Source organism: Salvelinus alpinus, chromosome 1 (assembly GCF_045679555.1).
Source record: "Salvelinus alpinus chromosome 1, SLU_Salpinus.1, whole genome shotgun sequence".
Classification (NCBI taxonomy): Eukaryota; Metazoa; Chordata; class Actinopteri; order Salmoniformes; family Salmonidae; genus Salvelinus; species Salvelinus alpinus.
In genome coordinates, this window is record NC_092086.1 from 16,807,971 (window position 1) to 16,829,073 (window position 21,103).

At 48.9% G+C, this 21,103-nt stretch overlaps 1 protein-coding gene across 2 annotated transcripts in view; it reads right to left on the minus strand.

Moving 5' to 3' along the window:
- metrnla (meteorin like, glial cell differentiation regulator a) overlaps positions 1–21,103 on the minus strand; it is a 32,693-nt gene that overhangs the window by 4,629 nt on the left and 6,961 nt on the right. Inside the window, exons 2-4 of one of the 2 annotated variants that reach the window (XR_011674657.1) lie at positions 16,148–16,560; positions 1,860–1,919; positions 430–1,070 (exon numbers count right to left, since the gene is read on the minus strand). Coding sequence is in view for 1 of the 2 variants with exons in the window: in XM_071397597.1 (XP_071253698.1) it covers positions 751–1,070; positions 1,860–1,919; positions 16,148–16,560 (793 nt within the window). In the remaining variant the exon portion in view is untranslated. Of the gene's footprint in view, positions 1–75; positions 1,071–1,859; positions 1,920–16,147; positions 16,561–21,103 lie in introns of those variants that run through there. The other variant, XM_071397597.1, reaches the window with a different exon arrangement.

Genomic DNA, 21,103 nt, shown 5'->3' on the forward strand with positions numbered 1-21,103 from the left:
ATATATTCACTTCACACACACACTGAGACACACACATACAAAAAACCTGCGCACACATACACACCAAACGCGATGTTCCAAGGAATAAAACTTTTAATCACAAAAAGGGGGTTTATAATTCAACAGCCTGAGGACATAATAACGACTGTAAATTGCACTTCTACATTTTCATAAAAACAAAATAAATCACAAATAAAAAGCAGGCTTTTAATGTATACATTTCTTTCATAAGAAACATCTTCAAAACTGTACATGAAGCTTTTCACAAAGCAGTTGGATCCTCCGTTTCAGAAATGTTCATGGTTCACATTTTAAACACATCAGTTCCAGAGAAGGTCTGCTACATTACAAACCTCACATCACCTGACAGTTGATGTACGTCTCAGAAAATGGAAGTCTGAGAACATTCCAATGGAACCTCAATGGAACAGGTTTAGAACATTCTAGAACAGTCTTAGAACATTCCGGAACAGGCTATGAACATTCCGGAACAACAACAACAATGTTGGCTTTGAGAAATTAGTCCAACAGTCGCAATGCTGCTTGGCAACATTCATGAGCACCAGAGCAGGAAGACAGTAGGATCAGAAGGTGTCTGTGTGTCTGGGCCAGTCTGTCTGTCCATCTGTGTGTCTGTCTGTCTGTCTGCACCCCTCTCAGTTAGTGTCCACATTCGGCTCAGACCTGAGTCTGCTGTCCATTCAGGAAGAGGCCTGTTGTTGTGGGTGTGGCCAGGTAGCTCCCTGACCCTCAGTCTGAGTCCACCTGACAGGGGTTAGTCCCACTCTGCTCTGCCTCCTGGTACAGTCTGAGGAAGTCCTTATATCTCGGGGCACACCCCATCCAGGCCTCCCCGAACCGTACGCTCCCCGTGAACAGGAAGTCTCCCTTCCCCGGGCCGGGCCTCACCCCACACTGCCTGGGCATCCTCACCCTGCCTGTCCACCTCCTCACTCTCACTCCCCCTGACACAAACACCTGAGTCTTCTGTCTGTACAGGCGGCTTATCGCCACGGTGACCGACAACTGCTCCGCCTCCTGCTCCACCCCCTGGATGGTGCCCCTCCCCACTGCAGAGAGGAGGAGAGGAGAGTGTTAATATATGTTAGAGTACTACAGTACAGTATACTGATTCAGCATAACAAATACTACAGTACAGGATACTGATACAGCATAACAAATACTACAGTATACTGATTCAGCATAACAAATACTACAGTACAGTATACTGATTCAGCATAACAAATACTACAGTACAGTATACTGATACAGCATAACAAATACTACAGTATACTGATACAGTATAACAAATACTACAGTACAGTATACTGATACAGCATAACAAATACTACAGTATACTGATACAGTATAACAAATACTACAGTACAGTATACTGATACAGCATAACAAATACTACAGTACAGTATACTGATTCAACATAACAAATACTACAGTACAGTATACTGATTCAGCATAACAAATACTACAGTACAGGATACTGATACAGCATAACAAATACTACAGTATACTGATACAGTATAACAAATACTACAGTACAGTATACTGATACAGCATAACAAATACTACAGTACAGTATACTGATACAGTATAACAAATACTATAGTACAATACAAACTGTGCCATAACCACAAGAGTAACATTTAAAGGTCCAGTTTGTGTGCGATCCAACCAAATGCACATAGAAATATGAGTTATAGATCTTGTCATTCTCATTGAAAGCAAGTGTAATAAGCAGTAGATCAGTTAGCATCCAGGAAACGGCAGAGTCATTTTGACCTACTGTACCTTTAATGAGTATACATAAAAGGATGCATAAAGGGTTTGTAAATAGTTCTTACCAAAGTCGCTGGTGCAGACCGCTAACAGCACCTCAGCATCACTGCAGGGCTGACAGGGAGCTGTGGACAGAGAGGAGACCGAAGGATGAGTCCCGGGACAAAACACAGACAGAGAAGAGAGAGAGAGAGAGAAGAAGAGATAAGCTGCAGGACAAAAGACTGACAGAGAAGAGAGAGAGAGAAGAAGAGATGAGCTGCAGGACAAAAGACTGACAGAGAAGAGAGAGAGAAGAAGAGATGAGCTGCAGGACAAAAGACTGACAGAGAAGAGAGAGAGAGAAGAAGAGATGAGCTGCAGGACAAAAGACAGACAGAGAAGAGAGAGAGAAGAAGAGATGAGCTGCAGGACAAAAGACTGACAGAGAAGAGAGAGAGAGAAGAAGAGATGAGCTGCAGGACAAAAGACAGACAGAGAAGAGAGAGAGAGAAGAAGAGATGAGCTGCAGGACAAAAGACAGACAGAGAAGAGAGAGAGAGAAGAAGAGATGAGCTGCAGGACAAAAGACAGACAGAGAAGAGAGAGAAAGAGAAGAAGAGATGAGCTGCAGGACAAAAGACAGACAGTTCTACCAGGGATCAAAGTGAGGCCTTCATTATGTAATGTCATACAACCCTATCAAAAACTAGCCATCAACTCTAGCCCTTAACTTCCAACTACTTCAACGGTCACACAGCAGGTCATTGAAGACACGTGCCGCACACGCACAGGAAGTGGGCTGTGGCCCGTAGGGAGGCACGTGCTGTAATTAATTTCAGCTCTCCCAGATGGTTGCTTATTTACCCAGCAGCCCCAGCAGGCAGGCAGAACAGGAGTATAACAGGCAGGCCAACAGGGAGGCAGCAGAACAGGAGTATAACAGGCAGGCCAACAGGGAGGCAGCAGGGCGGGAGTATAACAGGCAGGCCGACAGGGAGGCAGCAGGGCGGGAGTCTCCTGTCATGGACTATGACTTTACACCAAACAGAGAGGACCAGGTCCTCACTGTCTGTCTGTCAGCCTGAGGTACAGGACAGGGTCTACTCATTAAACAGGCCTGGTGCTGGGAGGGGATGTGTGGGGTAGGGGGAGGACAGGAGAGGTGAGAGGGAGGACAGGGGCTACTCATTAAACAGGCCTGGTGCTGGGAGGGGATGTGTGGGGTAGGGGGAGGAAGGGGTGTGAGGGGAAGGACAGGAGAGGTGAGGGGGAGGACAGGGAGGTGAGGGGGAGGATGGGGTGTGAGGGGGAGGACAGGGTGTGAGTGGAAGGACAGGGTGTGAGGGGGAGGATGGGGAGGGAGGATGGGGGAAGTGAGGGGAGGACAGGTGTGAGGGGGAGGTGGCTGCCCCAGGAGGCACCTCTCACAGGCTACAGAAACCACCCCCAACACACCCTGCCTGACACTCCAAAACCAATGACAACCAGATGCCCCGGATAAGGAAAGACAAGGCTAAGCTGACCTGGTCTGGCTGGCTGGCTGGCTGGCTGGCTGGCTGGCTGACTGGCTGGCTGGCTGACTGGCTGCACATGGTGTCTTTCTACAAGGTCCACTGGGAACAGACGTTTACGATGGTGACCTCATGTAAACATGGTTACAGACCTGGTTTTGACCTCATGTAAACATGGTTACAGACCTGGTTTTGACCTCATGTAAACATGGTTACAGACCTGGTTTTGACCTCATGTAAACATGGTTACAGGCCTGGTTTTGACCTCATGTAAACATGGTTACAGACCTGGTTTTGACCTCATGTAAACATGGTTACAGACCTGGTTTTGACCTCATGTAAACATGGTTACAGACCTGGTTTTGACCTCATGTAAACATGGTTACAGGCCTGGTTTTGACCTCATGTAAACATGGTTACAGGCCTGGTTTTGACCTCATGTAAACATGGTTACAGGCCTGGTTTTGACCTCATGTAAACATGGTTACAGGCCTGGTTTTGACCTCATGTAAACATGGTTACAGACCTGGTTTTGACCTCATGTAAACATGGTTACAGACCTGGTTTTGACCTCATGCAAACATGGTTACAGACCTGGTTTTGACCTCATGTAAACATGGTTACAGACCTGGTTTTGACCTCATGTAAACATGGTTACAGACCTGGTTTTGACCTCATGTAAACATGGTTACAGGCCTGGTTTTGACCTCATGTAAACATGGTTACAGGCCTGGTTTTGACCTCATGTAAACATGGTTACAGACCTGGTTTTGACCTCATGTAAACATGGTTACAGACCTGGTTTTGACCTCATGTAAACATGGTTACAGACCTGGTTTTGACCTCATGTAAACATGGTTACAGACCTGGTTTTGACCTCATGTAAACATGGTTACAGACCTGGTTTTGACCTCATGTAAACATGGTTACAGACCTGGTTTTGACCTCATGTAAACATGGTTACAGACCTGGTTTTGACCTCATGTAAACATGGTTACAGACCTGGTTTTGACCTCATGTAAACATGGTTACAGACCCTGTAACCCTTTACATTCAGATATAACCACGGTAACACTTTATACAACCCTTAACATACTGGATATAAACTAATGATAAGCAGTCTTTAAAGTACTTACAAGCCCTATATAAAGTAGACCTTGGTGTTACTTGGACGAGAGCCTCTTCTCTACAGCCCTGCGCTGCCCTGCCAGCTCTGACCTGTTCACAAACCACTTACAGACCAGACCATGACCCTCAGGCATGTTTCCAGACAGGGAGATTATGTTTTAGACAGGTTTGTCTGAAGTCCAGATTGAGGTCACTGAGGAGGGGGTGAGGGGAGGGTGAGTTGAAGAGGCGTTGAGGGGAGGGTGAGGAGGGGTTGAGGGGGGGTTGAGGAGGGGTCAGAGGTTACCCAGCCACAGGCTCAGGGGCTTAGGAACAGCTGGAGAGGAGGGTGACATCAGAGTAGCCGACCGCCTGAATGACCGACCTCACCCCCCTCGTCCAGAGCAACGAGTAGGGAGCAGGGCCTCTAATGAGAGGCTGGAGGCTGCCACCATAGTATCAGAGAACCTCTAGAATGTGGTGCACCACCATAGCATCAGAGAACCTCTAGGATGTGGTGCCACCATAGTATCAGAGAACCTCTAGGATGTGGTGCTACCATAGTATCAGAGAACCTCTAGGATGTGGTGCTACCATAGTATCAGAGAACCTCTAGGATGTGGTGCCACCATAGTATCAGAGAACCTCTAGGATGTGGTGCTACCATAGTATCAGAGAACCTCTAGGATGTGGTGCCACCATAGCATCAGAGAACCTCTAGGATGTGGTGCACCACCATAGCATCAGAGAACCTCTAGGATGTGGTGCTGCCACCATAGTATCAGAGAACCTCTAGGATGTGGTGCCACCATAGCATCAGAGAACCTCTAGGATGTGGTGCCACCATAGCATCAGAGAACCTCTAGGATGTGGTGCCACCATAGTATCAGAGAACCTCTAGGATGTGGTGCTCCACCATAGTATCAGAGAACCTCTAGGATGTGGTGCCACCATAGTATCAGAGAACCTCTAGGATGTGGTGCTGCCACCATAGCATCAGAGAACCTCTAGGATGTGGTGCCACCATAGCATCAGAGAACCTCTAGGATGTGGTGCCACCATAGTATCAGAGAACCTCTAGGATGTGGTGCTGCCACCATAGCATCAGAGAACCTCTAGGATGTGGTGCCACCATAGTATCAGAGAACCTCTAGGATGTGGTGCCACCATAGTATCAGAGAACCTCTAGGATGTGGTGCCACCATAGTATCAGAGAACCTCTAGGATGTGGTGCCACCATAGTATCAGAGAACCTCTAGGATGTGGTGTACCACCATAACATCAGAGAACCTCTAGGATGTGGTGCCACCATAGCATCAGAGAACCTCTAGGATGTGGTGCTCCACCATAGCATCAGAGAACCTCTAGGATGTGGTGCATCACCATAGTATCAGAGAACCTCTAGGATGTGGTGCTGCCACCATAGCATCAGAGAACCTCTAGGATGTGGTGCATCACCATAGTATCAGAGAACCTCTAGGATGTGGTGCTGCCACCATAGCATCAGAGAACCTCTAGGATGTGGTGCTGCCACCATAGCATCAGAGAACCTCTAGGATGTGGTGCCACCATAGTATCAGAGAACCTCTAGGATGTGGTGCTCCACCATAGTATCAGAGAACCTCTAGGATGTGGTGCCACCATAGTATCAGAGAACCTCTAGGATGTGGTGCCACCATAGTATCAGAGAACCTCTAGGATGTGGTGCTCCACCATAGTATCAGAGAACCTCTAGGATGTGGTGCCACCATAGTATCAGAGAACCTCTAGGATGTGGTGCTACCATAGCATCAGAGAACCTCTAGGATGTGGTGCACCACCATAGCATCAGAGAACCTCTAGGATGTGGTGCCACCATAGTATCAGAGAACCTCTAGGATGTGGTGCTACCATAGTATCAGAGAACCTCTAGGATGTGGTGCTGCCATAGTATCAGAGAACCTCTAGGATGTGGTGCTACCATAGTATCAGAGAACCTCTAGGATGTGGTGTACCACCATAGCATCAGAGAACCTCTAGGATGTGCTGCCACCATAGTATCAGAGAACCTCTAGGATGTGGTGCCACCATAGTATCAGAGAACCTCTAGGATGTGGTGCTACCATAGCATCAGAGAACCTCTAGGATGTGGTGCTGCCATAGCATCAGAGAACCTCTAGGATGTGGTGCCACCATAGTATCAGAGAACCTCTAGGATGTGGTGCTGCCACCATAGTATCAGAGAACCTCTAGGATGTGGTGCTCCACCATAGTATCAGAGAACCTCTAGGATGTGGTGCTGCCACCATAGTATCAGAGAACCTCTAGGATGTGGTGAACCACCATAGTATCAGAGAACCTCTAGGATGTGGTGAACCACCATAGTATCAGAGAACCTCTAGGATGTGGTGAACCACCATAGTATCAGAGAACCTCTAGGATGTGGTGAACCACCATAGCATCAGAGAACCTCTAGGATGTGGTGTACCACCATAGTATCAGAGAACCTCTAGGATGTGGTGAACCACCATAGCATCAGAGAACCTCTAGGATGTGGTGCCACCATAGTATCAGAGAACCTCTAGGATGTGGTGCCACCATAGCATCAGAGAACCTCTAGGATGTGGTGCCACCATAGTATCAGAGAACCTCTAGGATGTGGTGCTCCACCATAGCATCAGAGAACCTCTAGGATGTGGTGCCACCATAGCATCAGAGAACCTCTAGGATGTGGTGCTGCCACCATAGTATCAGAGAACCTCTAGGATGTGGTGCCACCATAGTATCAGAGAACCTCTAGGATGTGGTGCTGCCACCATAGCATCAGAGAACCTCTAGGATGTGGTGCCACCATAGCATCAGAGAACCTCTAGGATGTGGTGCCACCACCATAGCATCAGAGAACCTCTAGGATGTGGTGCCACCATAGCATCAGAGAACCTCTAGGATGTGGTGCTGCCACCATAGTATCAGAGAACCTCTAGGATGTGGTGCCACCATAGTATCAGAGAACCTCTAGGATGTGGTGCCACCATAGCATCAGAGAACCTCTAGGATGTGGTGCCACCATAGCATCAGAGAACCTCTAGGATGTGGTGCCACCATAGTATCAGAGAACCTCTAGGATGTGGTGCCACCATAGTATCAGAGAACCTCTAGGATGTGGTGCTGCCACCATAGTATCAGAGAACCTCTAGGATGTGGTGCCACCATAGCATCAGAGAACCTCTAGGATGTGGTGCTACCATAGTATCAGAGAACCTCTAGGATGTGGTGCTCCACCATAGTATCAGAGAACCTCTAGGATGTGGTGCCACCATAGCATCAGAGAACCTCTAGGATGTGGTGCTGCCACCATAGTATCAGAGAACCTCTAGGATGTGGTGCCACCATAGTATCAGAGAACCTCTAGGATGTGGTGCCACCATAGCATCAGAGAACCTCTAGGATGTGGTGCTGCCACCATAGTATCAGAGAACCTCTAGGATGTGGTGCTGCCACCATAGTATCAGAGAACCTCTAGGATGTGGTGCTGCCACCATAGTATCAGAGAACCTCTAGGATGTGGTGCTGCCACCATAGTATCAGAGAACCTCTAGGATGTGGTGCCACCATAGCATCAGAGAACCTCTAGGATGTGGTGCTGCCACCATAGTATCAGAGAACCTCTAGGATGTGGTGCCACCATAGTATCAGAGAACCTCTAGGATGTGGTGCTCCACCATAGCATCAGAGAACCTCTAGGATGTGGTGTACCACCATAGTATCAGAGAACCTCTAGGATGTGGTGCCACCATAGTATCAGAGAACCTCTAGGATGTGGTGCTCCACCATAGCATCAGAGAACCTCTAGGATGTGGTGCTCCACCATAGCATCAGAGAACCTCTAGGATGTGGTGCTGCCACCATAGTATCAGAGAACCTCTAGGATGTGGTGCCACCATAGCATCAGAGAACCTCTAGGATGTGGTGCCACCATAGCATCAGAGAACCTCTAGGATGTGGTGCTCCACCATAGTATCAGAGACCCTCTAGGATGTGGTGCCACCATAGTATCAGAGAACCTCTAGGATGTGGTGCTCCACCATAGCATCAGAGAACCTCTAGGATGTGGTGCCACCATAGTATCAGAGAACCTCTAGGATGTGGTGCCACCATAGTATCAGAGAACCTCTAGGATGTGGTGCTCCACCATAGCATCAGAGAACCTCTAGGATGTGGTGCCACCATAGTATCAGAGAACCTCTAGGATGTGGTGCCACCATAGTATCAGAGAACCTCTAGGATGTGGTGCTGCCACCATAGTATCAGAGAACCTCTAGGATGTGGTGCCACCATAGTATCAGAGAACCTCTAGGATGTGGTGCTGCCACCATAGCATCAGAGAACCTCTAGGATGTGGTGCCACCATAGTATCAGAGAACCTCTAGGATGTGGTGCCACCATAGTATCAGAGAACCTCTAGGATGTGGTGCTGCCACCATAGTATCAGAGAACCTCTAGGATGTGGTGCCACCATAGTATCAGAGAACCTCTAGGATGTGGTGCCACCATAGCATCAGAGAACCTCTAGGATGTGGTGTACCACCATAGTATCAGAGAACCTCTAGGATGTGGTGCCACCATAGTATCAGAGAACCTCTAGGATGTGGTGCACCACCATGGTATCAGAGAACCTCTAGGATGTGGTGTACCACCATAGTATCAGAGAACCTCTAGGATGTGGTGCCACCATAGCATCAGAGAACCTCTAGGATGTGGTGCCACCATAGTATCAGAGAACCTCTAGGATGTGGTGCCACCATAGTATCAGAGAACCTCTAGGATGTGGTGCTGCCATAGTATCAGAGAACCTCTAGGATGTGGTGCCACCATAGTATCAGAGAACCTCTAGGATGTGGTGCCACCATAGTATCAGAGAACCTCTAGGATGTGGTGCTCCACCATAGCATCAGAGAACCTCTAGGATGTGGTGTACCACCATAGTATCAGAGAACCTCTAGGATGTGGTGCCACCATAGTATCAGAGAACCTCTAGGATGTGGTGCCACCATAGTATCAGAGAACCTCTAGGATGTGGTGCCACCATAGTATCAGAGAACCTCTAGGATGTGGTGCTCCACCATAGCATCAGAGAACCTCTAGGATGTGGTGTACCACCATAGTATCAGAGAACCTCTAGGATGTGGTGCCACCATAGTATCAGAGAACCTCTAGGATGTGGTGCTCCACCATAGTATCAGAGAACCTCTAGGATGTGGTGCCACCATAGTATCAGAGAACCTCTAGGATGTGGTGCTCCACCATAGCATCAGAGAACCTCTAGGATGTGGTGCCACCATAGCATCAGAGAACCTCTAGGATGTGGTGTACCACCATAGTATCAGAGAACCTCTAGGATGTAGTGCTGCCACCATAGTATCAGAGAACCTCTAGGATGTGGTGCACCACCATAGCATCAGAGAACCTCTAGGATGTGGTGCCACCATAGTATCAGAGAACCTCTAGGATGTGGTGTACCACCATAGTATCAGAGAACCTCTAGGATGTGGTGCACCACCATAGTATCAGAGAACCTCTAGGATGTGGTGCTCCACCATAGTATCAGAGAACCTCTAGGATGTGGTGCCACCATAGTATCAGAGAACCTCTAGGATGTGGTGCACCACCATGGTCTCTCTCTCCCTGGTCTCTCTCTCCCTGGTCTCTCTCTCTCTCTGGTCTCTCTCTCTCTCTCTGGTCTCTCTCTCTCTCTCTGGTCTCTCTCTCCCTGGTCTTTCTCTCCCTGGTCTCTCTCTCCCTGGTCTCTCTCTCCCTGGTCTCTCTCTCCCTGGTCTCTCTCTCCCTGGTCTCTCTCTCCCTGGTCTCTCTCTCTCTGGTCTCTCTCTCTCTGGTCTCTCTCTCCCTGGTCTCTCTCTCCCTGGTCTCTCTCTCTCTGGTCTCTCTCTCCCTGGTCTCTCTCTCCCTGGTCTCTCTCTCCCTGGTCTCTCTCTCTCTCTGGTCTCTCTCTCTCTCTGGTCTCTCTCTCTCTGGTCTCTCTCTCCCTGGTCTCTCTCTCCCTGGTCTCTCTCTCCCTGGTCTCTCTCTCCCTGGTCTCTCTCTCCCTGGTCTCTCTCTCTCTGGTCTCTCTCTCTCTGGTCTCTCTCTCCCTGGTCTCTCTCTCTCTGGTCTCTCTCTCTCTCTGGTCTCTCTCTCTCTGGTCTCTCTCTCTGGTCTCTCTCTCTCTGGTCTCTCTCTCTCTGTTCTTTCTCTGGTCTCTCTCTCTCTTTGGTCTCTCTCTCTCTGGTATATTTCTCTCTCTCTCTGGTATCCTTCTCTCTCTCTCTCTGGTCGGGGCTCAGATGTCAGACATGAAACGTTGCCACAGGAATGGCCTGGCATGATCTGAGTCGGAGTCAGCTTTCTGAACCCAGCCAAACACACACTGTACTGCTCCCATCACAACCACTTCACAGAGAGGGGATGGAGGGATGGGAAGAGCGCTGGGGGGAAGGAGATGGGGAGATGGTGTCCCCAGCTGCAACATCTGGTCCCTCTAATGGAGGGCAGCTCAGCAATACCACCCCTCTCTGATCACAACCACTACAGAAGGACGGTGGAAGAGAGGGGAGACAGATGAAGGGAAGAGGAATGAAAGACAAGAGTAGACAGTGGGAGAAATACAGATGTATGAAAGTTATATAGAGAGAGAGAAGGCAGTGAAAGAGAGGAGGCTGAGAAAAGGGAGAAAGCAGTGAAAGAGAGGAGGCAGAGAAAAGGGAGAAAGCAGTGAAAGAGAGGAGGCAGAGAAAAGGGAGAAAGCAGTGAAAGAGAGGAGGCAGAGAAAAGGGAGAAGGCAGTGAAAGAGAGGAGGCAGAGAAAAGGGAGAAAGCAGTGAAAGAGAGGAGGCAGAGAAAAGGGAGAAAGCAGTGAGAGAGAGGAGGCAGAGAAAAGGGAGAAAGCAGTGAGAGAGAGGAGGCAGAGAAAAGGGAGAAAGCAGTGAAAGAGAGGAGGCAGAGAAAAGGGAGAAAGCAGTGAGAGAGAGGAGGCAGAGAAAAGGGAGAAAGCAGTGAGAGAGAGGAGGCAGAGAAAAGGGAGAAAGCAGTGAGAGAGAGGAGGCAGAGAAAAGGGAGAAAGCAGTGAAAGAGAGGAGGCAGAGAAAAGGGAGAAAGCAGTGAGAGAGAGGAGGCAGAGAAAAGGGAGAAAGCAGTGAAAGAGAGGAGGCAGAGAAAAGGGAGAAAGCAGTGAAAGAGAGGAGGCAGAGAAAAGGGAGAAAGCAGTGAAAGAGAGCAGGCAGAGAAAAGGGAGAAAGCAGTGAAAGAGAGGAGGCAGAGAAAAGGGAGAAAGCAGTGAAAGAGAGGAGGCAGAGAAAAGGGAGAAAGCAGTGAAAGAGAGGAGGCAGAGAAAAGGGAGAAAGCAGTGAAAGAGAGGAGGCAGAGAAAAGGGAGAAAGCAGTGAAAGAGAGGAGGCAGAGAAAAGGGAGAAAGCAGTGAGAGAGAGGAGGCAGAGAAAAGGGAGAAAGCGTGGGGAATAAAGTTCCTTCTCTCAACATCTGGTGGGAGAAACATTCCAGAGAGATGGAGAGAGGAACTCAATCCCAGCAGAGCAGGTCTGACAGTGACAACTGGAAAGAAGTGGAGAGAGAGAGAGAGAGAGAGAGAGAGAGAGAGAGAGAGAGAGAGAGAGAGAGAGAGAGAGAGAGAGAGAGAGAGAGAGAGAGAGAGAGAGAGAGAGAGAGGGAGACCAGAGAGAGAGAGAGAGAGAGAGAGAGAGAGAGAGAGAGAGAGAGAGAGAGAGAGAGAGAGAGAGAGAGAGAGAGAGAGAGAGAGAGAGAGAGAGAGAGAGAGAGAGAGAGAGAAGGAGACCAGAGAGAGAGAGAGAGAGAGAGAGAGAAGGAGACCAGAGAGAGAGAGAGAGAGAGAGAGAGAGAGAGAGAGAGAGGAGAGAGAGAGAGAGAGAGAGAGAGAGAGAGAGAGAGAGAGAGAGAGAGAGAGAGAGAGAGAGAGAGAGAGAGAGAGAAGGAGATCAGAGAGAGAGAGAGAAGGAGATCAGAGAGAGCGAGTGAGAGAAGGAGACCAGAGAGAGAGAGAGAGAGAAGGAGACCAGAGAGAGAGAAGGAGACCAGAGAGAGAGAGAGAAGGAGACCAGAGAGAGAGAAGGAGACCAGAGAGAGAGAGAGAGAGAGAGAAGGAGACCAGAGAGAGAGAGAAAACAGAGCCAAACAAGTGCAGTCAGATCACCAAGCCCTCTAGACCCTGCTGCCGAGTCGACGACAAGACCCCGGGCTCCCTCCCCCCTCCCTCCCTCCCTCCTTCCCCCCTCCCCCTGGGCTAGGGACCTGTCGCCACATCACACCACAAGCTCATACCACAGAAGCACAGAGCGCAGGAAGCCAAGCCGGTCATAACAACCCTGAGCATTAGACTACTATATTAGAACCTGGACCAGGAAGCACGACATTAAGACCAACCTGAGCCAACTACCCTATCTACAACCATTAGACCACTGTGTTAGATCCCCTACATTAAGACCAACCTGAGCCAACTACCCTATCTACAACCATTAGACCACTGTGTTAGATCCCCTACATTAAGGCCAACCTGAGCCAACTACACTATCTACAACCATTAGACCACTGTGTTAGATCCCCTACATTAAGACCAACCTGAGCCAACTACACTATCTACAACCATTAGACCACTGTGTTAGATCCCCTACATTAAGGCCAACTACACTATCTACAACCATTAGACCACTGTGTTAGATCCCCTACATTAAGACCAACCTGAGCCAACTACACTATCTACAACCATTAGACCACTGTGTTAGATCCCCTACATTAAGACCAACTACACTATCTACAACCATTAGACCACTGTGTTAGATCCCCTACATTAAGACCAACTACACTATCTACAACCATTAGACCACTGTGTTAGATCCCCTACATTAAGACCAACTACACTATCTACAACCATTAGACCACTGTGTTAGATCCCCTACATTAAGACCAACTACACTATCTACAACCATTAGACCACTGTGTTAGATCCCCTACATTAAGACCAACTACACTATCTACAACCATTAGACCACTGTGTTAGATCCCCTACATTAAGACCAACTACACTATCTACAACCATTAGACCACTGTGTTAGATCCCATACATTAAGACCAACTACACTATCTACAACCATTAGACCACTGTGTTAGATCCCCTACATTAAGACCAACTACACTATCTACAACCATTAGACCACTGTGTTAGATCCCCTACATTAAGACCAACTACACTATCTACAACCATTAGACCACTGTGTTAGATCCCCTACATTATGACCAACCTGAGCCAACTACACTATCTACAACCAGTAGACCACTGTGTTAGATCCCCTACATTAAGACCAACTACACTATCTACAACCATTAGACCACTGTGTTAGATCCCCAACATTAAGACCAACCTGAGCCAACTACACTATCTACAACCATTAGACCACTGTGTTAGATCCCCTACATTAGGTCCTGACTGTTTATCAGTCTCTATCTGCCCGTTGTGCCAGCTGATTATGCAGGATATGAACATGTGAGCCCAGAAAGCAGTAGAAACAGATGTGAGGTAGATAGAAGTCATATGACTCCTCAGTGTGGAAGAAACGACCAGTCTCTCTGGTCTGGACCTCCTCCCAGCCAGGAGTCATGCAGGGTTGGCAGGTACACAGCGTGATGAAAACACGCCTCTGTTTTTAGAGTGAGGCCCTGTCCGTTTGACCGTAGCCCTCTACCCAGACAGACCGGGGTCCTGTATGGAAGGCAGTGGTTCGCTATCAAACACTCCCCTCAAGTCAACTCACAGTCCCACGATACCCCGGCTTCATAAGACCAACTTGTGGGAAGGGAACTGCCAAATGTCAACATAGAATTGTCAGCGTAACGTAATATTACAAAAAACAACACGGAGATTCAGACTTTCCTCAGTGGAAAGAAAAATAAACTGAAGATTGAATATCAAAAATAATCCGGAATAGTTTTTCTTGTAAATACAGATCTATAAAACGGAGATGTTTTCACCAGCAGGAGGCTGCATTCAGTACAGAACTACGTCCTGACTACAGACACTAAGACAAAGAAAACCACTTCCTAGTCAGTCAATTAACAAACTGTCAGCTGAATGGCCAGTTGACTCTCTCTGATCGACCTCCGTCTGGAAAACGCACCTGGAATAGTCAGGATATGGTGCACGCCTAATGTCATTGATAAAAAAAACTTAAAGGGATAGGTCACCAAAATGACAACATTAGTTAGATGGTTCCTTTCCTTGAACGTAGTCTCTGGGCCAACCAGGAGAGTCTGTCATCCACTGTTAGCATTTGTCCATTTAACCACTGCCATCAACTTTAGCATTAAAGGGGAAGTTCAGGTTTTTACACCTTGATGCTAGCTGGTTCCTCACCCTGAACGTAGTCTATGGGCCAGGAGAAACTATCATCCATGGTTCAGTGGTCTGTCATCAGCCACTACAAACTTCAGTTAACTTTAGCCAAAGAGTTTCTAAACCCAGAGGAGCAACATCGCAAGACTTCCGGGCATGCTTGTGAAACAGACCAAACAGACCAGGTTTGGGGTTTCGAGAAGTCAATGAGAAGTTCATCTTGTGGTTTTGTTTCTCTAAATCTAAAGGCACAACCTAGACCGGAGACAATGTCTTAAATAGTTGAACATGTTATTACTCCAACGTTGTGAAAGTGACAAACTGACAAAAACAACTTTATATCAAAGGAGTGTCTAGATAGTGTGTGTGTGTTGGTATTGATATGTAGGCTGTGTGCATTTAGTATTTATTTTGAATTGATGTAGTTCTGTCCTTGAGCTGTTCTTGTCTATTAATGTTCTGCATTATGTCATGTGTCATGTTTTGTGTGGACCCCAGGAAGAGAAGCTGCTGCTTTCTCAACAGCTAATGGGAATCCTAATAAAATACAACAACAAAAATAGCAGTAATTTGACGGCCTGCACAGGCCCAGTTCGGTGTGAGATGACCGTTAGACCCCGATGATGTGTTTCTACGCATGACCTTCGATAGCCAACGTTGCCATGACATTGTGAACGGGAATTTCTACTGGAGAAGCAGTTTCATCTTCATAATGTACCGTCTTTGCTTTAGCCATACTGAACTTCCCCTTTAATGACCAAAGCAACAACAACAATAGGAGTGTATCTTACCAGACAGTGCTTTAGCCATACTGAACTTCCCCTTTAATGACCAAAGCAACAACAACAATAGGAGTGTATCTTACCAGACAGTGCTTTAGCCATACTGAACTTCCCCTTTAATGACCAAAGCAACAACAATAGGATTGTATCTTACCAGACAGTGCTTTAGCCATACTGAACTTCCCCTTTAATGACCAAAGCAACAACAATAGGAGTGTATCTTACCAGACAGTGCTTTAGCCATACTGAACTTCTCCTTTAATGACCAAAGCAACAACAATAGGAGTGTATCTTACCAGACAGTGCTTTAGCCATACTGAACTTCCCCTTTAATGACCAAAGCAACAACAATAGGATTGTATCTTACCAGACAGTGCTTTAGCCATACTGAACTTCTCCTTTAATGACCAAAGCAACAACAATAGGATTGTATCTTACCAGACAGTGCTTTAGCCATACTGAACTTCCCCTTTAATGACCAAAGCAACAACAATAGGAGTGTATCTTACCAGACAGTGCTTTAGCCATACTGAACTTCCCCTTTAATGACCAAAGCAACAACAATAGGATTGTATCTTACCAGACAGTGCTTGTGGCTCCACCCCAGTCAAGGCTCCAGCTCCAGCCCCGGTCCTCTCTGTAACCAGCTCATACTGGAACGAGGTGATCCTCTTACTGATGTCTCTGTGAGGTATGGCCTCTATGAACAGAGACCCCTCCTGGATGCTGAAGCAGGTCACCTTCCCCTGGGCCTGGTCCTGCTCCCTGAGCAGCAGGCGCAGCTTCCCGGCCCGGTCCAGGTAGATGTTAGCCCCGTGGGAGTCCCTAGAGGGCTTGATGCAGACGGAGAGACGGGCGGCTGCCGGGGACAGGGTGTTGGGCCGCAGGTTGACGATGACGGCCCCTGTAGGGTAGAGCCAGTCGAGGGAACCCTGGGAACAACGTAGGTAGACCTGCTCCACATCACGGGTGTGGCCCTCATGGGTTAGACCACTGGAAGGGAAGGGGGGGGTGGAGGTCAGTGGGGAAGTCAACAACACATCATACACAGAGACATGGTCACACTCCTAACAGGTGTGAAAGAATTATATATTTGGTCTGAAGAAAAACGTTTTTTTGGGGGGGTGAGAAATGCCAACCATGAACCACTGTCTGTGACTGCCAGTACAACAGTCTGAAAGGGTATGTATGAATATAGAACAGAGCGTAAGATAATCAGTCGTTCTCCAGCCAAGGGCCGAGCAACAAAAACAATAGGCCTATAACTTGGCAAAAGAACAGAACATGTCATCTTTCTTCTGGTGATCTTTTCTGAAATCCAGAGCAGCTTCAAAGGGAAACTGCAGCTCTTCACGTGATCATGTCCTGCCTCCCGTCATACTCAACAGGTCGACTACAGACTGCAGCTCTTCACGTGATCATGTCCTGCCTCCCGTCATACTCAACAGGTCGACTACAGACTGCAGCTCTTCACGTGATCATGTCCTGCCTCCCGTCATACTCAACAGGTCGACTACAGACTGCAGCTCTTCACGTGATCATGTCCTGCCTCCCGTCATACTCAACAGGTCGACTACAGACTGCAGCTCTTCACGTGATCATGTCCTGCCTCCCGTCATACTCAACAGGTCGACTACAGACTGCAGCTCTTCACGTGATCATGTCCTGCCTCCCGTCATACTCAACAGGTCGACTACAGACTGCAGCTCTTCACGTGATCATGTCCTGCCTCCCGTCATACTCAACAGGTCGACTACAGACTGCAGCTCTTCACGTGATCATGTCCTGCCTCCCGTCATACTCAACAGGTCGACTACAGACTGCAGCTCTTCACGTGATCATGTCCTGCCTCCCGTCATACTCAACAGGTCGACTACAGACTGCAGCTCTTCACGTGATCATGTCCTGCCTCCCGTCATACTCAACAGGTCGACTACAGACTGCAGCTCTTCACGTGATCATGTCCTGCCTCCCGTCATACTCAACAGGTCGACTACAGACTGCAGCTCTTCACGTGATCATGTCCTGCCTCCCGTCATACTCAACAGGTCGACTACAGACTGCAGCTCTTCACGTGATCATGTCCTGCCTCCCGTCATACTCAACAGGTCGACTACAGACTGCAGCTCTTCACGTGATCATGTCCTGCCTCCCGTCATACTCAACAGGTCGACTACAGACTGCAGCTCTTCACGTGATCATGTCCTGCCTCCCGTCATACTCAACAGGTCGACTACAGACTGCAGCTCTTCACGTGATCATGTCCTGCCTCCCGTCATACTCAACAGGTCGACTACAGACTGCAGCTCTTCACGTGATCATGTCCTGCCTCCCGTCATACTCAACAGGTCGACTACAGACTGCAGCTCTTCACGTGATCATGTCCTGCCTCCCGTCATACTCAACAGGTCGACTACAGACTGCAGCTCTTCACGTGATCATGTCCTGCCTCCCGTCATACTCAACAGGTCGACTACAGACTGCAGCTCTTCACGTGATCATGTCCTGCCTCCCGTCATACTCAACAGGTCGACTACAGACTGCAGCTCTTCACGTGATCATGTCCTGCCTCCCGTCATACTCAACAGGTCGACTACAGACTGCAGCTCTTCACGTGATCATGTCCTGCCTCCCGTCATACTCAACAGGTCGACTACAGACTGCAGCTCTTCACGTGATCATGTCCTGCCTCCCGTCATACTCAACAGGTCGACTACAGACTGCAGCTCTTCACGTGATCATGTCCTGCCTCCCGTCATACTCAACAGGTCGACTACAGACTGCAGCTCTTCACGTGATCATGTCCTGCCTCCCGTCATACTCAACAGGTCGACTACAGACTGCAGCTCTTCACGTGATCATGTCCTGCCTCCCGTCATACTCAACAGGTCGACTACAGACTGCAGCTCTTCACGTGATCATGTCCTGCCTCCCGTCATACTCAACAGGTCGACTACAGACTGCAGCTCTTCACGTGATCATGTCCTGCCTCCCGTCATACTCAACAGGTCGACTACAGACTGCAGCTCTTCACGTGATCATGTCCTGCCTCCCGTCATACTCAACAGGTCGACTACAGACTGCAGCTCTTCACGTGATCATGTCCTGCCTCCCGTCATACTCAACAGGTCGACTACAGACTGCAGCTCTTCACGTGATCATGTCCTGCCTCCCGTCATACTCAACAGGTCGACTACAGACTGCAGCTCTTCACGTGATCATGTCCTGCCTCCCGTCATACTCAACAGGTCGACTACAGACTGCAGCTCTTCACGTGATCATGTCCTGCCTCCCGTCATACTCAACAGGTCGACTACAGACTGCAGCTCTTCACGTGATCATGTCCTGCCTCCCGTCATACTCAACAGGTCGACTACAGACAGCAGCTCTTCACGTGATCATGTCCTGCCTCCCGTCATACTCAACAGGTCGACTACAGACTGCAGCTCTTCACGTGATCATGTCCTGCCTCCCGTCATACTCAACAGGTCGACTACAGACTGCAGCTCTTCACGTGATCATGTCCTGCCTCCCGTCATACTCAACAGGTCGACTACAGACTGCAGCTCTTCACGTGATCATGTCCTGCCTCCCGTCATACTCAACAGGTCGACTACAGACTGCAGCTCTTCACGTGATCATGTCCTGCCTAACGTCATACTCAACAGGTCGACTACAGACAGCAGCTCTTCACGTGATCATGTCCTGCCTCCCGTCATACTCAACAGGTCGACTACAGACTGCAGCTCTTCACGTGATCATGTCCTGCCTAACGTCATACTCAACAGGTCGACTACAGACAGCAGCTCTTCACGTGATCATGTCCTGCCTCCCGTCATACTCAACAGGTCGACTACAGACAGCAGCTCTTCACGTGATCATGTCCTGCCTCCCGTCATACTCAACAGGTCGACTACAGACTGCAGCTCTTCACGTGATCATGTCCTGCCTACCGTCATACTCAACAGGTCGACTACAGACAGCAGCTCTTCACGTGATCATGTCCTGCCTCCCGTCATACTCAACAGGTCGACTACAGACAGCAGCTCTTCACGTGATCATGTCCTGCCTCCCGTCATACTCAACAGGTCGACTACAGACTGCAGCTCTTCACGTGAACATGTCCTGCCTCCCGTCATACTCAACAGGTCGACTACAGACTGCAGCTCTTCACGTGATCATGTCCTGCCTCCCGTCATACTCAACAGGTCGACTACAGAATGCAGCTCTTCACGTGATCATGTCCTGCCTCCCGTCATACTCAACAGGTCGACTACAGACTGCAGCTCTTCACGTGATCATGTCCTGCCTCCCATCATACTCAACAGGTCGACTACAGACAGCAGCTATTCACGTGATCATGTCCTGCCTCCCGTCATACTCAACAGGTCGACTACAGACTGCAGCTCTTCACGTGATCATGTCCTGCCTCCCGTCATACTCAACAGGTCGACTACAGACTGCAGCTCTTCACGTGATCATGTCCTGCCTCCCATCATACTCAACAGGTCGACTACAGACAGCAGCTATTCACGTGATCATGTCCTGCCTCCCGTCATACTCAACAGGTCGACTACAGACTGCAGCTCTTCACGTGATCATGTCCTGCCTCCCGTCATACTCAACAGGTCGACTACAGACAGCAGCTCTTCACGTGATCATGTCCTGCCTCCCGTCATACTCAACAGGTCGACTACAGACTGCAGCTCTTCACGTGATCATGTCCTGCCTCCCCTCATACTCAACAGGTCGACTACAGACAGCAGCTCTTCACGTGATCATGTCCTGCCTCCCATCATACTCAACAGGTCGACTACAGACTGCAGCTCTTCACGTGATCATGTCCTGCCTCCCGTCATACTCAACAGGTCGACTACAGACAGCAGCTCTTCACGTGATCATGTCCTGCCTCCCATCATACTCAACAGGTCGACTACAGACAGCAGCTCTTCACGTGATCATGTCCTGCCTCCCGTCATACTCAACAGGTCGACTACAGACAGCAGCTCTTCACGTGATCATGTCCTGCCTCCCCTCATACTCAACAGGTCGACTACAGACTGCAGCTCTTCACGTGATCATGTCCTGCCTCCCCTCATACTCAACAGGTCGACTACAGACAGCAGCTCTTCACGTGATCATGTCCTGCCTCCCGTCATACTCAACAGGTCGACTACAGACAGCAGCTCTTCACGTGATCATGTCCTGCCTCCCGTCATACTCAACAGGTCGACTACAGACAGCAGCTCTTCACGTGATCATGTCCTGCCTCCCGTCATACTCAACAGGTCGACTACAGACTGCAGCTCTTCACGTGATCATGTCCTGCCTCCCATCATACTCAACAGGTCGACTACAGACAGCAGCTCTTCACGTGATCATGTCCTGCCTCCCGTCATACTCAACAGGTCGACTACAGACAGCAGCTCTTCACGTGATCATGTCCTGCCTCCCGTCATACTCAACAGGTCGACTACAGACAGCAGCTCTTCACGTGATCATGTCCTGCCTCCCGTCATACTCAACAGGTCGACTA